A 16,344-nucleotide genomic window follows, 5' to 3' on the forward strand; every position below is an offset into this window, starting at 1 on the left:
TAACCCCCCCTCTCTCTCTCAACCCCCCCTCTCTCTCTCAACCCCCCCTCCCTCTCTCAAACCCCCCCTCTCTCTCTCAACCCCCCCTCTCTCTCTCAACCCCCCCCTCTCTCTCTCAACCCCCCCTCTCTCTCTCAACCCCCCCTCTCTCTCTCAACCCCACCTCTCTCTCTCAACCCCACCCTCTCTCTCTCAACCCCCCCTCTCTCTCTCAACCCCCCCTCTCTCTCTCAACCCCCCCCTCTCTCTCTCAACCCCCCCCCTCTCTCTCAACCCCCCCCTCTCTCTCTCAACCCCCCCTCTCTCTCTCAACCCCCCCTCTCTCTCTCAACCCCCCTCTCTCTCTCAACCCCCCCCCTCTCTCTCAACCCCCCCTCTCTCTCTCAACCCCCCCTCTCTCTCTCAACCCCCCCTCTCTCTCTCAACCCCCCCCTCTCTCTCTCAACCCCCCCTCTCTCTCTCAACCCCCCCTCTCTCTCTCAACCCCCCCTCTCTCTCTCAACCCCCCCTCTCTCTCTCAACCCCCCCTCTCTCTCTCAACCCCCCCCTCTCTCTCTCAACCCCCCCTCTCTCTCTCAACCCCCCCCTCTCTCTCTCAACCCCCCCTCTCTCTCTCAACCCCCCCTCTCTCTCTCAACCCCCCCTCTCTCTCTCAACCCCCCCTCTCTCTCTCAACCCCCCCCTCTCTCTCTCAACCCCCCCCTCTCTCTCTCAACCCCCCCCTCTCTCTCTCAACCCCCCCTCTCTCTCTCAACCCCCCCTCTCTCTCTCAACCCCCCCTCTCTCTCTCAACCCCCCCTCTCTCTCTCAACCCCCCCCTCTCTCTCTCTCAACCCCCCCCTCTCTCTCTCAACCCCCCCTCTCTCTCTCAACCCCCCCTCTCTCTCTCAACCCCCCCTCTCTCTCTCAACCCCCCCCTCTCTCTCTCAACCCCCCCCTCTCTCTCTCAAACCCCCCTCTCTCTCTCAACCCCCCCCTCTCTCTCTCAACCCCCCCTCTCTCTCTCAACCCCCCTCTCTCTCTCAACCCCCCCTCTCTCTCTCACAACCCCCCTCTCTCTCTCAACCCCCCCCTCTCTCTCTCAACCCCCCCTCTCTCTCTCAACCCCCCCTCTCTCTCTCAACCCCCCCTCTCTCTCTCAACCCCCCTCTCTCTCTCAACCCCCCCCTCTCTCTCAACCCCCCTCTCTCTCTCAACCCCCCCCTCTCTCTCTCAACCCCCCCCTCTCTCTCTCAACCCCCCCCTCTCTCTCTCAACCCCCCCCCCTCTCTCTCTCAACCCCCCCCTCTCTCTCTCAACCCCCCCCCTCTCTCAACCCCCCCCCTCTCTCTCAACCCCCCCCTCTCTCTCTCAACCCCCCCCTCTCTCTCTCAACCCCCCCCTCTCTCTCTCAACCCCCCCTCTCTCTCTCAACCCCCCCTCTCTCTCTCAACCCCCCCTCTCTCTCTCAACCCCCCCTCTCTCTCTCAACCCCCACCCCCCCTCTCTCTCTCAACCCCCCCTCTCTCTCTCAACCCCCCCTCTCTCTCTCAACCCCCCCTCTCTCTCTCAACCCCCCCTCTCTCTCTCAACCCCCCCTCTCTCTCTCAACCCCCCCCTCTCTCTCTCAACCCCCCCTCTCTCTCTCAACCCCCCCTCTCTCTCTCAACCCCCCCTCTCTCTCTCAACCCCCCCTCTCTCTCTCAACCCCCCCTCTCTCTCTCAACCCCCCCCTCTCTCTCTCAACCCCCCCTCTCTCTCTCAACCCCCCCTCTCTCTCTCAACCCCCCCCTCTCTCTCTCAACCCCCCCTCTCTCTCTTAACCCCTCTCTCTGCGACCCCCCCCCCTCTCTCTCGGCTACCTCCCCCCACCCTGCCCCTTGCAGCCGATGAGACGGAGATATCCTTCGACCCCGACGACATCATCACCGGCATCGAGCAGATTGATGAGGGCTGGTGGCGAGGCTACGGGGTTGACGGCAGTTTCGGAATGTTTCCGGCCAACTACGTGGAGCTCCTGAGCAGTTAGTCGGCGCGCGGATCGCCGGCACCCAAGCCCGGTCCCATCTCGCGGGGGTGGATGGCCGCTGCCGTCCCATTGGCACCAACAAGATGTCCTCCTTCCAAGCTCCAGGTCACGAGCCAAATCTACACAGTGCCTCAACCTTTCCATGTCACTCTCTCTCTCTCTCTCTCTCTCTCTCTCTCTCTCTCACACCCCACAGCAAGAAGGCCACTGAGCTATTGAAATTCCACAGATCAGATTAGACCACGAGCGTTTCTTTGCACGTCCAGAGACCCCCCCCCCCCCCTCCTCTTCTCCTCCCCCCCCAGCTGCTTCCCCCCTTCTCCTCGTTCGCAGGTCCACGTGCGTGACCACTCCGACTTGCTGTCCTGCTCCAGTGCCTTGGGGACCCTGCAGCGACAGACCAGTCCATCCTGAGGATTGGGCTCTCACTGCGCTACTTAATGGATTGTCAAAACCTGAATGAGGAAGGGGGGGGGTGGCGGACATTGCGTCACGAGAAACTTGGCGTCTTCGCCAGTCTTTCAATATGGCAGAAACAATCGCTTTTTTAAAAAAAAAAAAAAAAATGGCTCTGTACCAATTTGTGATTGGGAGCCGGGGAGGGCGGGGAAGCTAACAGATCTGGAGACAATCGAAGTCTTGCAATTCTGGGCAAGTGCTGCCTGACGAGCCACGGAGTCCTTGACCCACTCCGACCCACTCCCACCCCTTTGGAATTTGAATAAACTGAGTGTCCGTTTGCTGTGTCGGTTCGATCAATTTTCTTTCCCCCGCCCCCCACTTCACACCCCCGCATCCTCCCGCCCCCCCCCCTCCCCAGGGTCTCGTGTGAGTGCGAGGATGCAACAGGCCAGTGGATGGTACAATACAGAGAGATGGGCACTCCGGGCTTAATCAGAGTGACCGGGGACCAAGGGAATAGATGGGGTGTGGGGGATTCTCCATCCCCTTGTGGGGGGGGGTGGGGAAGGACCACGACTCCCCTCTTTCTGACCCCAACAGTGGGAGCTTTGTGTTTTTACTAATCTTTTTGGTGGTGAGACTTTCACATTCCCTTCATCGCTGGGTGTTGTACATTTGGCAAAACGGTTTTTCGTACTAATTGAGGTGGGTGGGTGGGGGGGGGTTTTTTCCCAAGGGATCTTTCTCCGTGCTCTTGGCTTTTGATGGGGGGCGAGGGGCAAACGCGAGAAGCAGAATGCCACGGAGGCTGGGAGTCGGGAATCTTAAACCGGCAGACCGCCAGAAACACTCAGCGGGTCAGGCAGGATCTGGTGGAGAGGGCCTTTCGTCAGAGCTGGGCGATGTTCAGCGATGAACAGCCCTGAAGCAAACACAGAGCCGGGGGAAAAGGAGAGGGCAGGGAAAGAACGAGCGGGAGAGGCCTGTGATCGCATTAATCTCCCCCTCTCCCCGTTCAGGGGTCAGTCCCGATGCTGTCCCCCGTGCTGAGTGAGGGTGAAAGTGTCAGTGGGATCGCGAGGGGGACACAAACAGAACACAATGTAAGAATTAAACGAGGTTACCTCTCTCCTCCTCCTCCTCCTCCTCCGCTCCTTCCTCCTCCTTCCCCCCTCTCCTTCCTCCTCCGCCCCCTCCTCTCCTTCCTCCTCCAGCCCCCTCTCTTCCTCCTCTCTCCTCCTCCTCCTCCGCCCTTCTCCCCTCCTCCTCCGCCCCTCCTCCATCCCTTGCTCTTTCCCCTCCTCCATCCCTCGCTCTTTCCCCTCCTCCATCCCTCGCTCTTTCCCCTCCTCCATCCCTCGCTCTTTCCCCTCCTCCATCCCTCGCTCTTTGCCCTCCTCCATCCCTCGCTCTTTCTCCTCCTCCATCCCTCGCTCTTTCTCCTCCTCCATCCCTCGCTCTTTCTCCTCCTCCATCCCTCGCTCTTTCTCCTCCTCCATCCCTCGCTCTTTCTCCTCCTCCATCCCTCGCTCTTTCTCCTCCTCCATCCCTCGCTCTTTCTCCTCCTCCATCCCTCGCTCTTTCTCCTCCTCCATCCCTCGCTCTTTCCCCTCCTCCATCCCTCGCTCTTTCTCCTCCTCCATCCCTCGCTCTTTCTCCTCCTCCATCCCTCGCTCTTTCTCCTCCTCCATCCCTCGCTCTTTCTCCTCCTCCATCCCTCGTTCTTTTTCTCCTCCTCCATCCCTCGTTCTTTTTCTCCTCCTCCATCCCTCGTTCTTTTTCTCCTCCTCCATCCCTCGCTCTTTCTCCTCCTCCATCCCTCGCTCTTTTTCTCCTCCTCCATCCCTCGCTCTTTTTCTCCTCCTCCATCCCTCGCTCTTTTTCTCCTCCTCCATCCCTCGCTCTTTCTCCTCCTCCATCCCTCGCTCTTTCTCCTCCTCCATCCCTCGCTCTTTCTCCTCCTCCATCCCTCGCTCTTTTTCTCCTCCTCCATCCCTCGCTCTTTTTCTCCTCCTCCATCCCTCGCTCTTTTTCTCCTCCTCCATCCCTCGCTCTTTTTCTCCTCCTCCATCCCTCGCTCTTTCTCCTCCTCCATCCCTCGCTCTTTTTCTCCTCCTCCATCCCTCGCTCTTTTTCTCCTCCTCCATCCCTCGCTCTTTTTCTCCTCCTCCATCCCTCGCTCTTTTTCTCCTCCTCCATCCCTCGCTCTTTTTCTCCTCCTCCATCCCTCGCTCTTTTTCTCCTCCTCCATCCCTCGCTCTTTTTCTCCTCCTCCATCCCTCGCTCTTTCTCCTCCTCCATCCCTCGCTCTTTCTCCTCCTCCATCCCTCGCTCTTTTTCTCCTCCTCCATCCCTCGCTCTTTTTCTCCTCCTCCATCCCTCGCTCTTTTTCTCCTCCTCCATCCCTCGCTCTTCCTCCTCCCCCCTCCACACCCCTCGGGATTACACCCACCCATTTTTTTTAAAAGAATCACCGTTCATGCCCTTGCTCTGGTACTGAGGGGGAGTGGAGGAGGGCCGACTGACCCCAGCACCCGATTTCCCACCGCGCTGCCCTTCAGGCACTGACCGCCCTGACCTTTGGCCCGGCCTTTACTCGCCGCAGTGTTTGTGTTACTTGGGAGTTTGGATCAACGAGGTTTCGCTGACTCAAACGCATGCTGTGTTCCTGGGTTTTAAGTAAGACTCTTTTATACAAATGTCGATGATTGTGAATCCTGATTTTTTTTAAATGATTTATTTTGAGAACACGTCTATCATGCAAAACGAATAGCGATTGTTTCCACAAGCACATTGCAAGGCTGTAACAGGGAGGACAGAGCTCCACCGTGAGTGCACAACGGTTAGCGAGCGGGATAATCGGGTCCATGACACATTCCCCGAGTGGGCGACACGTAGAGAATATTCCACAGCTCACCGGCATCACCCGACTGCTTTCCTTGCTTTGGTCGCACTTTTTTTTTTAATTGACATTAATAAAGGTGGTTTTGTTTTGGGCACTTGACCTTCTTGGCCGCGTTTGTACAAAGGAGACTAACGAATGGTTGACGAGGTGAAAGGACAAACAAACTGAGGGTCTCCAGCAGTGTGGACTTGGGTGTACGAGGCATAATTTCAAAGCTTGCAGATGACACCAAACTCGGAAATGTAGTAAACAGTGAGGAGGATGGTAACAGGCTTCAGGAGGGCATAGACAGGCTGGTGAAATGGGCAGACACGTGGCAGATGAAATTTTAACAGAGAAGTATAAAGTGATGCATTTCAGTCAGAAGAATGAGGAGAGGCAGTATAAACTAAATGGTACAATGTTTAAGGGGGTGCAGGAACAGAGAGATCTGGAGGTACACATACACACATCTTTGAAGGTGGCAGGGCAAGTTGAGAAGGTTGTTAAAAAAGCACATGGGATCCTTGGCTTTATAAATAGAGGCAGAGAGTACAAAAACAAGGGAGTTATGCTAAACCTTTATAAAACACTAGTTAGGCCCCAGCTGGAGTATTGTGTTCATTTCTGGGCACCACACTTTAGGAAGGATGTCAAGGCCTTAGAGAGGATACAGAAGAGATTTACTAGAATGGTGTCAGGGATGAGGGACTTCAGTTATGTGGAGAGAATGGAGAAGCTGGGGTTGTTCTCCTTAGAACAGAGAAGGTTGAGAGGAGATTTGATCGAGGTGTTCAAAATCATGAAGGGTTTTGATCGAGTAAATAAGGAGAAACTGTTTCCAGTGGCAGAATGATCAGGAACCAGAGGACACAGATTTAAGGTGATCGGCAAAAGAACCAAAGGCGACATGAGGAAACATTTTTTTACGCAGTGAGTTGTTCTGATCTGGAATTCACTGCCCGAAAGGGCGGTGGAAGCAGATTCAATAGGAACTTTCAAAAGGGAATTGGATAAATACTTGAAGGGAAAAAATTCACAGGGCTATGGGGAAAGAGCAGGGGAGTGGGACTAATTGGATAGCTCTTTCAAAGCCGGCACAGGCATGATGGGCCGAATGGCCTCCTGTGCTGTACCCACTATGATCTCAAGAATTTGGGTTATTATCTGTGGTCTGCTGCTCTTGAGTGTCTGCAAATGCCCTTGACATCAAGGCAACATTTGACCGAGTGGCACCAAGGAGCCCCAGTAAAATTGAAGTCTATGGGAATCGGGGAAAACTCTCCAGTGGCTGGAGTCATACCTAGCACAAAGGAAGATGGTAGTGGTTTTTGGAGGCCAATCATCTCAGCCCCAGGGCATTGCTGCAGGAGTTCCTCAGGGCAGTGTCCTAGGCCCAACCATCTTTAGCTGCTTCATCAATGACCTCCCCTCCATCATAAGGTCAGAAATGGGGATGTTCCCTGATGATTGCACAGTGTTCAGTTCCTCAAATAATGAAGCAGTCTGAGCCCGCATGCAGCAAGACCTGGACAACATCCAGGCTTGGGCTCATAAGTGGCAAGTAACATTTGCGCCAGACAAGTGCCAGGCAATGACCATCACCAACAAGAGAGAGTCTAACCACCTCCCCTTGACATTCAACGGCATTACCGTCGCCGAATCCCCCACCATCAACATCCTGGGGGTCACCATTGACCAGAAACTTAACTGGACCAGCCACATAAATACTGTGGCTACAAGAGCAGGTCAGAGGCTGGGTATTCTGCGGCGAGTGACTCACCTCCTGACTCCCCAAAGCCTTTCCACCATCTACAAGGCACAAGTCAGGAGTGTGATGGAATACTCTCCACTTGCCTGGATGAGTGCAGCTCCAACAAGACTCAAGAAGCTCGACACCATCCAGGACAAAGCAGCCCGCTTGATTGGCACCCCATCCACCACCCTAAACATTCACTCCCTTCACCACCGGCGCACAGTGGCTGCAGTGTGTACCATCCACAGGATGCACTGCAGCAACTCGCCAAGGCTTCTTCGACAGCACCTCCCAAACCCGCGACCTCTACCACCTAGAAGGACAAGAGCAGCAGGTACATGGGAACATATCCACAGGATGCACTGCAGCAACTCGCCAAGGCTTCTTCGACAGCACCTCCCAAACCCGCGACCTCTACCACCTAGAAGGACAAGAGCAGCAGGTACATGGGAACAACACCACCTGCACGTTCCCCTCCAAGTCACACACCATCCCGACTTGGAAATCTATCGCCGTTCCTTCATCGTCGCTGGGTCAAAATCCTGGAACTCCCTTCCATGGTGGGAGAACCTTCACCACACGGACTGCAGCGGTTCAAGAAGGCGGCTCACCACCACCTTCTCAAGGGCAATTAGGGATGGGCAATAAATGCCGGCCTTGCCAGCGACGCCCACATCCCATGAACGAATAAAAAAAAAAGTTTCTAAAATGGATGTGTATCTCCCGTGACGTTCCGCAGAGTCAGAGGATGTGATATTTTACAAAGGAACTTACGTTATGATCTGGAATGCACAGTATGTACCTGGCCGACATTTATCCCTCAACCAGCACCTGAAACAAATTATGTGGCGATGTATCTCCTAGATGTTTGTGGGAGCTTGCTTGCACAAATTGGCACAAGAAAGGAAGATTTGCATTTGTATAGCGCCTTTCACAGCCCTCAGGACGTCCCAAAGCGATTTACAGCCAATGAAGTACCTTCGTAATGTAGGAAACACGGCAGCCAATTTGCACACAAACAGCAATGAGATGCTGCCCAGATAATCTGTTTTAGTGATGTTGAGGGTTAAATATTGGCCAGGACACCGGGGAGAACTCTGCTCTCCTTCAAAATAGTGCCATGGGATCTTTTACATCCACCCGAGAGGGCAGACGGGGCCTCGGTTTAATGTCTCATCCGAAAGACGAGTGAAATTTATTGCTTGCTTGAACCCAGGACCTTCTGACTCAGATAAGAGCGTTACCAACTGCGCCACAGCTGACACTAAGTTAGTTATTAATCTGTGTGGGTATTAGTTTATAAGTGTTTCAATGAACTTGCATCACCTGCAAAGCAAGCAGCAGAACTTGTGCCATAATGATGCTCCCATCCCGTCTATCTTGGCCAAGTGTGACTCCCGCGGGCCCTACAGCAACCTTGTAAGATGCATTTTCTGCTTTTAGCACGCTGGGCCCAAGCTGGAGGCTGGATTGGGTATTGGTAGCTAATGTGCTTGCATGTTTGCCTGTTAGTGTGCAGCCTGCGATACATCGCCTTACATCGAGTCCACAGCACAGAAACAGGCCATTCGACCCAACTGGTTTATGCCGGCATTTATACTCCCAATGAGCCTCCTCCCTCCCTACTTCATCTCACCCTATCAGTATATCCTTCTATTCCTTTCTCCCTCATATGTTTATCTAGCTTCCCCTTAAATGCCTCGATTCTATTTGCCTCAACTACTCCTTGTGGTAGCGAGTTCCACATTCTCACCACTCTCTGGGTAAAGAAGTTTCTCCTGAATTCCCTATTGAATTTATTAGTCACTATCTTATCTCTATTTTTGGACTCCCCAACAAGTGGAAACATTTTCTCTACATCTACCTGATCAAACCCTTTCATAATCTTAGAAACCTCTATCAGGTCACCTCTCACCTTTCTAGAGAAAAAAGCCCCACCCTGTTCCTGATAAGTATATCCTCTCCGTTCTAGTATCAACCTTGTGAAACTTTTTGGCACCTTCTCCAGTCCCTCTATATTCATTTTATAATATGGAGACCAGAACTGTGCACAGTGCTCCAAGTGTGGTCTAACCAAGGTATATGGAGACCAGAACTGTGCACAGTGCTCCAAGTGTGGTTTAACCAAGGTAAATGGAGACCAGAACTGTGCACAGTGCTCCAAGTGTGGTCTAACCAAGGTATATGGAGACCAGAACTGTGCACAGTGCTCCAAGTGTGGTCTAACCAAGGTATATGGAGACCAGAACTGTGCACAGTGCTCCAAGTGTGGTCTAACCAAGGTATATGGAGACCAGAACTGTGCACAGTACTGCAAGTGTGGTCTAACCAAGGTATATGGAGATCAGAACTGTTCACAGTACTCCAAGTGTGGTCTAACCAAGGTATATGGAGATCAGAACTGTTTACAGTGCTCCAAGTGTGGTCTAACCAAGGTATATGGAGATCAGAACTGTGCACAGTGCTCCAAGTGTGGTCTAACCAAGGTCCTATCCAAGTTTAACAACATTTCTCTGCTTTTCAATTCTATCCCTCTAGAAATGAACCCCAGTGCTGGGTTTGCCTTTTTTATGGCCTTATTAACCTGTGTCGCTACTTTTAGTGATTTGTGTATCTACACCCCCAGACCCCTCTGCTCCTCTTTAGACTCTTATTATCCGAGCAATATGTGGCCTCCTTATTCTTCCCACCAAAATACACCTCACACTGATCAATATCGAAATTCATTTGCCAATTACACTCCCATTCTGCAAGTTTATTAACGTCCTCTTGTATTTTGACACATTCCTCCTGTGTATTAACCACACCCCCCAATTTGGTGTCGTCCGCAAATGTTGAAATTGTCCTTCCTATTCCCGAGTCCAAATCATCAATGTAAATTGTGAACAGCAGTGGTCCCAGCACCGATCCCTGTGGAACACCACTTCCCGTCTTTCACCAGTCTGAGCACCCGTGCTGTCCGTTTTCTGTTTTGTAGCCAGCTTGCTATCCATTCTGCTACCTGTCCCCGACTCCATAATGCCACGTGGAATCATCCAGCACTGAAGGAGGCCATTGGGCCCATTGAGTCTGTGTTGGCACTTTGAAAGAGCTATCCCACTCCTCCTCCCACCCCCGCCCTTCCCCCATAGCTCTGCAAATTTTTATTCAATTGGGGCAACGCGACCTGAACTTAACAGGGAATGCGAACGTGGAATTCAGTCTAACTTTGAGGAGTGAGTGCTTCACACTGGAAAGCCAATTCTTTGAGCCGGTTCTTTGGCCAGTCAGGTGTTGAAGCTGTCCAAGGTGCTGCATGCCTTACGACTCCCCAGTTGGTCACATGCTTATTGATGTAATGCACAGATGCAGCACCAGAGGGCAGCGGAAGGCCACGCTCAGCTGGGAACAAACTGCACGCTGTTTTGGGAGTTGGCAGTCTTTCTGCCTCCGCACTGCTCCCACCCATATATCGGCTCGCTGTTTTATTTACACGGTGAGGAGTGCAGCAAGCAGGCCCCAGTCACCTCACTAAAGTCAATGGGCTTTAAAAACCGACTGCTGTTTCCAGCACTGATGGGTCCAGTCCACACCCTGGAGAGTTGGCCCATCCCTTCACTGACAGGTGCTGCAGGTTTTCAGTGGTTTTTTGTTAAAGCCCGATTGCTTTTCCCCTCTGCAAGGTTCCGACAAAATGATCAGATTTGATTTTGAGAGTTCTGCACAGCACAGTTACATCTTTTGGCCTGGGTGTGTTACAGTGCTCGGTGTGTACAGTACAGTTACATCTCCTGGTCTGGGTGTGTTACAGTGCTCGGTGTGTACAGTACAGTTACATCTCCTGATCTGGGTGTGTTACAGTGCTCAGTGTGTACAGTACGGTTACATTTCCTGGTCTGGGTGTGTTACAGTGCTCGGTGTGTACAGTACAGTTACATCTCCTGGTCTGGGTGTGTTACAGTGCATGTTGTGTACAGTACAGTTACATCTCCTGGTCTGGGTGTGTTACAGTGCTCGGTGTGTACAGTACAGTTACATCTCCTGGTCTGGGTGTGTTACAGTGCTCAGTGTGTACAGTACAGTTACATCTCCTGGTCTGGGTGTGTTACAGTGCTCGGTGTGTACAGTACAGTTACATCTCCTGGTCTGGGTGTGTTACAATGCCTGGTGTGTACAGTACAGTTACATCTCCTGATCTGGGTGTGTTACAGTGCATGTTGTGTACAGTACAGTTACATCTCCTGGTCTGGGTGTGTTACAGTGCTCAGTGTGTACAGTACAGTTACATCTCCTGATCTGGGTGTGTTACAGTGTTCGGTGTGTAATGTACCTGTTACATCTCCTGATCTGGGTGTGTTACAGTGCTCAGTGTGTACAGTACAGTTACATCTCCTGATCTGGGTGTGTTACAGTGCTCGGTGTGTAATGTACCTGTTACATCTCCTGGTCTGGGTGTGTTACAGTGCTCAGTGTGTACAGTACAGTTACATCTCCTGATCTGGGTGTGTTACAGTGCTCGATGTGTACAGTACAGTTACATCTCCTGGTCTGGGTGTGTTACAGTGCATGTTGTGTACAGTACAGTTACATCTCCTGCTCTGGCTGTGTTACAGTGCTCAGTGTGTACAGTACAGTTACATCTCCTGCTCTGGGTGTGTTACAGTGCTCGATGTGTACAGTACAGTTACATCTCCTGCTCTGGGTGTGTTACAGTGCATGTTGTGTACAGTACAGTTACATCTCCTGCTCTGGGTGTGTTACAGTGCATGTTGTGTACAGTACAGTTACATCTCCTGATCTGGGTGTGTTACAGTGCTCGGTGTGTACAGTACAGTTACATCTCCTGATCTGGGTGTGTTACAGTGCTCGATGTGTACAGTACAGTTACATCTCCTGATCTGGGTGTGTTACAGTGCTCGGTGTGTACAGTACAGTTACATCTCCTGGTCTGGGTGTGTTACAGTGCTCGGTGTGTACAGTACAGTTACATCTCCTGGTCTGGGTGTGTTACAGTGCATGTTGTGTACAGTACAGTTACATCTCCTGCTCTGGGTGTGTTACAGTGCATGTTGTGTACAGTACAGTTACATCTCCTGCTCTGGGTGTGTTACAGTGCTCGATGTGTACAGTACAGTTACATCTCCTGCTCTGGGTGTGTTACAGTGCTCGATGTGTACAGTACAGTTACATCTCCTGCTCTGGGTGTGTTACAGTGCTCGGTGTGTACAGTACAGTTACATCTCCTGCTCTGGGTGTGTTACAGTGCTCGATGTGTACAGTACAGTTCCATCTCCTGATCTGGGTGTGTTACAGTGCTCAGTGTGTACAGTACAGTTACATCTCCTGATCTGGGTGTGTTACAGTGCTCAGTGTGTACAGTACAGTTACATCTCCTGGTCTGGGTGTGTTACAGTGCTCGGTGTGTACAGTACAGTTACATCTCCTGCTCTGGGTGTGTTACAGTGCACGGTGTATACAGTACAGTTACATCTCCTGGTCTGGGTGTGTTACAATGCCTGGTGTGTACAGTACAGTTACATCTCCTGATCTGGGTGTGTTACAGTGCTCGGTGTGTACAGTACAGTTACATCTCCTGGTCTGGGTGTGTTACAGTGCTCGGTGTGTACAGTACAGTTACATCTCCTGGTCTGGGTGTGTTACAGTGCATGTTGTGTACAGTACAGTTACATCTCCTGGTCTGGCTGTGTTACAGTGCTCAGTGTGTACAGTACAGTTACATCTCCTGCTCTGGGTGTGTTACAGTGCTCGATGTGTACAGTACAGTTACATCTCCTGCTCTGGGTGTGTTACAGTGCTCGGTGTGTACAGTACAGTTACATCTCCTGATCTGGGTGTGTTACAGTGCTCGGTGTGTACAGTACAGTTACATCTCCTGATCTGGGTGTGTTACAGTGCTCGATGTGTACAGTACAGTTACATCTCCTGATCTGGGTGTGTTACAGTGCTCGGTGTGTACAGTACAGTTACATCTCCTGGTCTGGGTGTGTTACAGTGCTCGGTGTGTACAGTACAGTTACATCTCCTGGTCTGGGTGTGTTACAGTGCATGTTGTGTACAGTACAGTTACATCTCCTGCTCTGGGTGTGTTACAGTGCATGTTGTGTACAGTACAGTTACATCTCCTGCTCTGGGTGTGTTACAGTGCTCGATGTGTACAGTACAGTTACATCTCCTGCTCTGGGTGTGTTACAGTGCTCGATGTGTACAGTACAGTTACATCTCCTGCTCTGGGTGTGTTACAGTGCTCGGTGTGTACAGTACAGTTACATCTCCTGCTCTGGGTGTGTTACAGTGCTCGATGTGTACAGTACAGTTCCATCTCCTGATCTGGGTGTGTTACAGTGCTCAGTGTGTACAGTACAGTTACATCTCCTGATCTGGGTGTGTTACAGTGCTCAGTGTGTACAGTACAGTTACATCTCCTGGTCTGGGTGTGTTACAGTGCTCGGTGTGTACAGTACAGTTACATCTCCTGCTCTGGGTGTGTTACAGTGCACGGTGTATACAGTACAGTTACATCTCCTGGTCTGGGTGTGTTACAATGCCTGGTGTGTACAGTACAGTTACATCTCCTGATCTGGGTGTGTTACAGTGCTCGGTGTGTACAGTACAGTTACATCTCCTGGTCTGGGTGTGTTACAGTGCTCGGTGTGTACAGTACAGTTACATCTCCTGGTCTGGGTGTGTTACAGTGCATGTTGTGTACAGTACAGTTACATCTCCTGGTCTGGCTGTGTTACAGTGCTCAGTGTGTACAGTACAGTTACATCTCCTGCTCTGGGTGTGTTACAGTGCTCGATGTGTACAGTACAGTTACATCTCCTGCTCTGGGTGTGTTACAGTGCTCGGTGTGTACAGTACAGTTACATCTCCTGATCTGGGTGTGTTACAGTGCTCGGTGTGTACAGTACAGTTACATCTCCTGGTCTGGGTGTGTTACAGTGCTCGGTGTGTACAGTACAGTTACATCTCCTGCTCTGGGTGTGTTACAGTGCTCGGTGTATACAGTACAGTTACATCTCCTGCTCTGGTGTTACAGTGCTCGGTGTGCAATATACCTGTTACTGTATCTGTGGGTAGCAGGTGCTTTATTGCTGATCTGCTCCGTACCCTTTACAGACAGTTTCTGTCTGCTTGCGATTCAATCTGATCCTGGTTGTGGAATCTAACGTCTGTTTGCAAAATCCTCAGTCGAAACCACAGGTGTAACTCAAAATGAGAATGGCAGCACATGCTTTGACCTAAATGTAAACTGACAAGACTATAAAAGGACAGGAAGTTACTGTTAAGCTGATTCAAAGCTTTGCGTACTGGAATCTGAACAAGTGTTTTTCACACCTCTGCTAATATCATCAGTTTGCAATATTGCAATAAAATCCTGAGACGGTGGATGCTGGGACTAGCTGGTAATGCATAGACTCGTGAAGCGGCTTCACTCTTTAATGGTTTCACATCAGCCCAAGGAATACAAGAGACGCTGGACTGCAGAAAGGACATTAATTCATTGTTAATGCCTCAAACACACTCTCCAAACAGCCGGAGGACAGCTTGTTATCTTGTTGGATAACCGCTTCGATAAATTCTTTACCGTCTGAAATCTGCAACTTTCACTTCCTGCCCTCGTCACAACAAAAAAAGTAATCAGGGTCTATCAAATAACCGTGATTGTTGTGCACAGTTGGATGGAATTCATTTGCACACTTAAACCATGAGCTACATTTATTTCAAAAGATACAAAGACTTGCATTCCTACTGTCCCAAGGTGCTTCACAGCCATTGAAGTGTAGTCACTGTTGTAATGTAGGAAACACGGCAGCCAATTTGCGCACAGCAAGATCCCACAAACAGCAATGTGATAAAAAAAACAGATGATCTCATTATTAAGTGATATTGGGCAGGACAGCGAGTGAGAGCACCCCTGCTCTTTTTCAAACATTGCCGTGGGATCTTTAACGTCCATCTGAAAGGGCACTTGTTTTTTTGTTTATTCGTTCATGGAATGCGAGGCCGGCATTTATTGCCCGTCCCTAATTGCCCCATGAGAAGGTGGTGGTGAGCCGCCTTCTTGAACCGCTGCAGTCCGTGTGGTGACGGTTCTCCCACAGTGCTGTTAGGAAGGGAGTGCCAGGATTTTGACCCAGCGACGATGAAGGAACGGCCGATATATTTCCAAGTCGGGATGGTGTGTGACTTGGAGGGGAACGTGCAGGTGGTGTTGTTCCCATTTGCCTGCTGCCCTTAATAGCTCCTCTGAATGACGGCACCTCCGACAGTGCAGCACTCCCTCAGTACTGGCACTGGGAGTGTCGGCCTGGATTATAGGCTCAAGTCTTTGGAGTGGGACTTGAACCCACGACCTTCTGACTCAGAGGCGAGAGTGCTGCCCACTGAGCCACGGCTGACTTAAAAGGACCCCACATTTAGCAGCAGACTAATGCATTGTGTTTCACATGGTGTAACGTCTTTACAAAACATTGTATCCTCTGACTTACTGTGAGCAGCATTGAGAGTAAATTTAAACAGTGGATGTCCAAGGGGACTTAGGGGTTCAGGTACATGGATCATTGAAGTGTCATGAACAGGTGCAGAAAATAATCAAGAAGGCTAATGGAATGCTGGCCTTTATATCGAGAGGACTAGAGTACAAGGGGGCAGAAGTTATGCTGCAGCTATACAAAACCCCGGTTAGACCGCACCTGGAGTACTGTGAGCAGTTCTGGGCACCGCACCTTCGGAAGGACATATTGGCCTTGGAGGGAGTGCAGCGTAGGTTTACTAGAATGATACCCGGACTTCAAGGGTTAAGTTACGAGGAGAGATTACACAAATTGGGGTTGTATTCTCTAGAGTTTCGAAGGTTAAGGGGTGATCTGATCGAAGTTTATAAGATATTAAGGGGAACGGATAGGGTGGATAGAGAGAAACTATTTCCGCTGGCTGGGGATTCTAGGAGTAGGGGGCACAGTCTAAAAATTAGAGCCAGACCTTTCAGGAGTGAGATTAGAAAACATTTCTACACACAAAGGGTGGTAGAAGTTTGGAACTCTCTTCCGCAAAGGGCAATTGATACTAGCTCAATTGCTAAATTTAAATCTGAGATGGATAGCTTTTTGGCAACCAAAGGTATTAAGGGATATGGGCCAAAGGCAGGTATATGGAGTTAGATCACAGATCAGCCATGATCTTCTCAAATGGCGGAGCAGGCACGAGGGGCTGAATGGCCTCCTCCTGTTCCTATGTTCCTATGAAAGCTGGTAAATTGCCTCTGGCATTGCCCACAGCCCGTTGAAGAAT

The 16,344-nt window shown here is 51.1% G+C and overlaps 1 protein-coding gene across 1 annotated transcript in view; it reads left to right on the forward strand.

Moving 5' to 3' along the window:
- dbnlb (drebrin-like b) overlaps positions 1-5,409 on the forward strand; it is a 64,830-nt gene extending 59,421 nt beyond the window's left edge. The window contains exon 13 of the mRNA XM_068001524.1: positions 1,866-5,409. Within this exon, the coding sequence (XP_067857625.1) occupies positions 1,866-2,008 (143 nt within the window). The 3' untranslated portion in view covers positions 2,009-5,409. The remainder of the gene's footprint in view (positions 1-1,865) is intronic.
- Positions 5,410-16,344: the final 10,935 nt, after the last annotated feature.

Source organism: Heptranchias perlo, chromosome 20 (assembly GCF_035084215.1).
Source record: "Heptranchias perlo isolate sHepPer1 chromosome 20, sHepPer1.hap1, whole genome shotgun sequence".
NCBI classification, from domain to species: Eukaryota; Metazoa; Chordata; class Chondrichthyes; order Hexanchiformes; family Hexanchidae; genus Heptranchias; species Heptranchias perlo.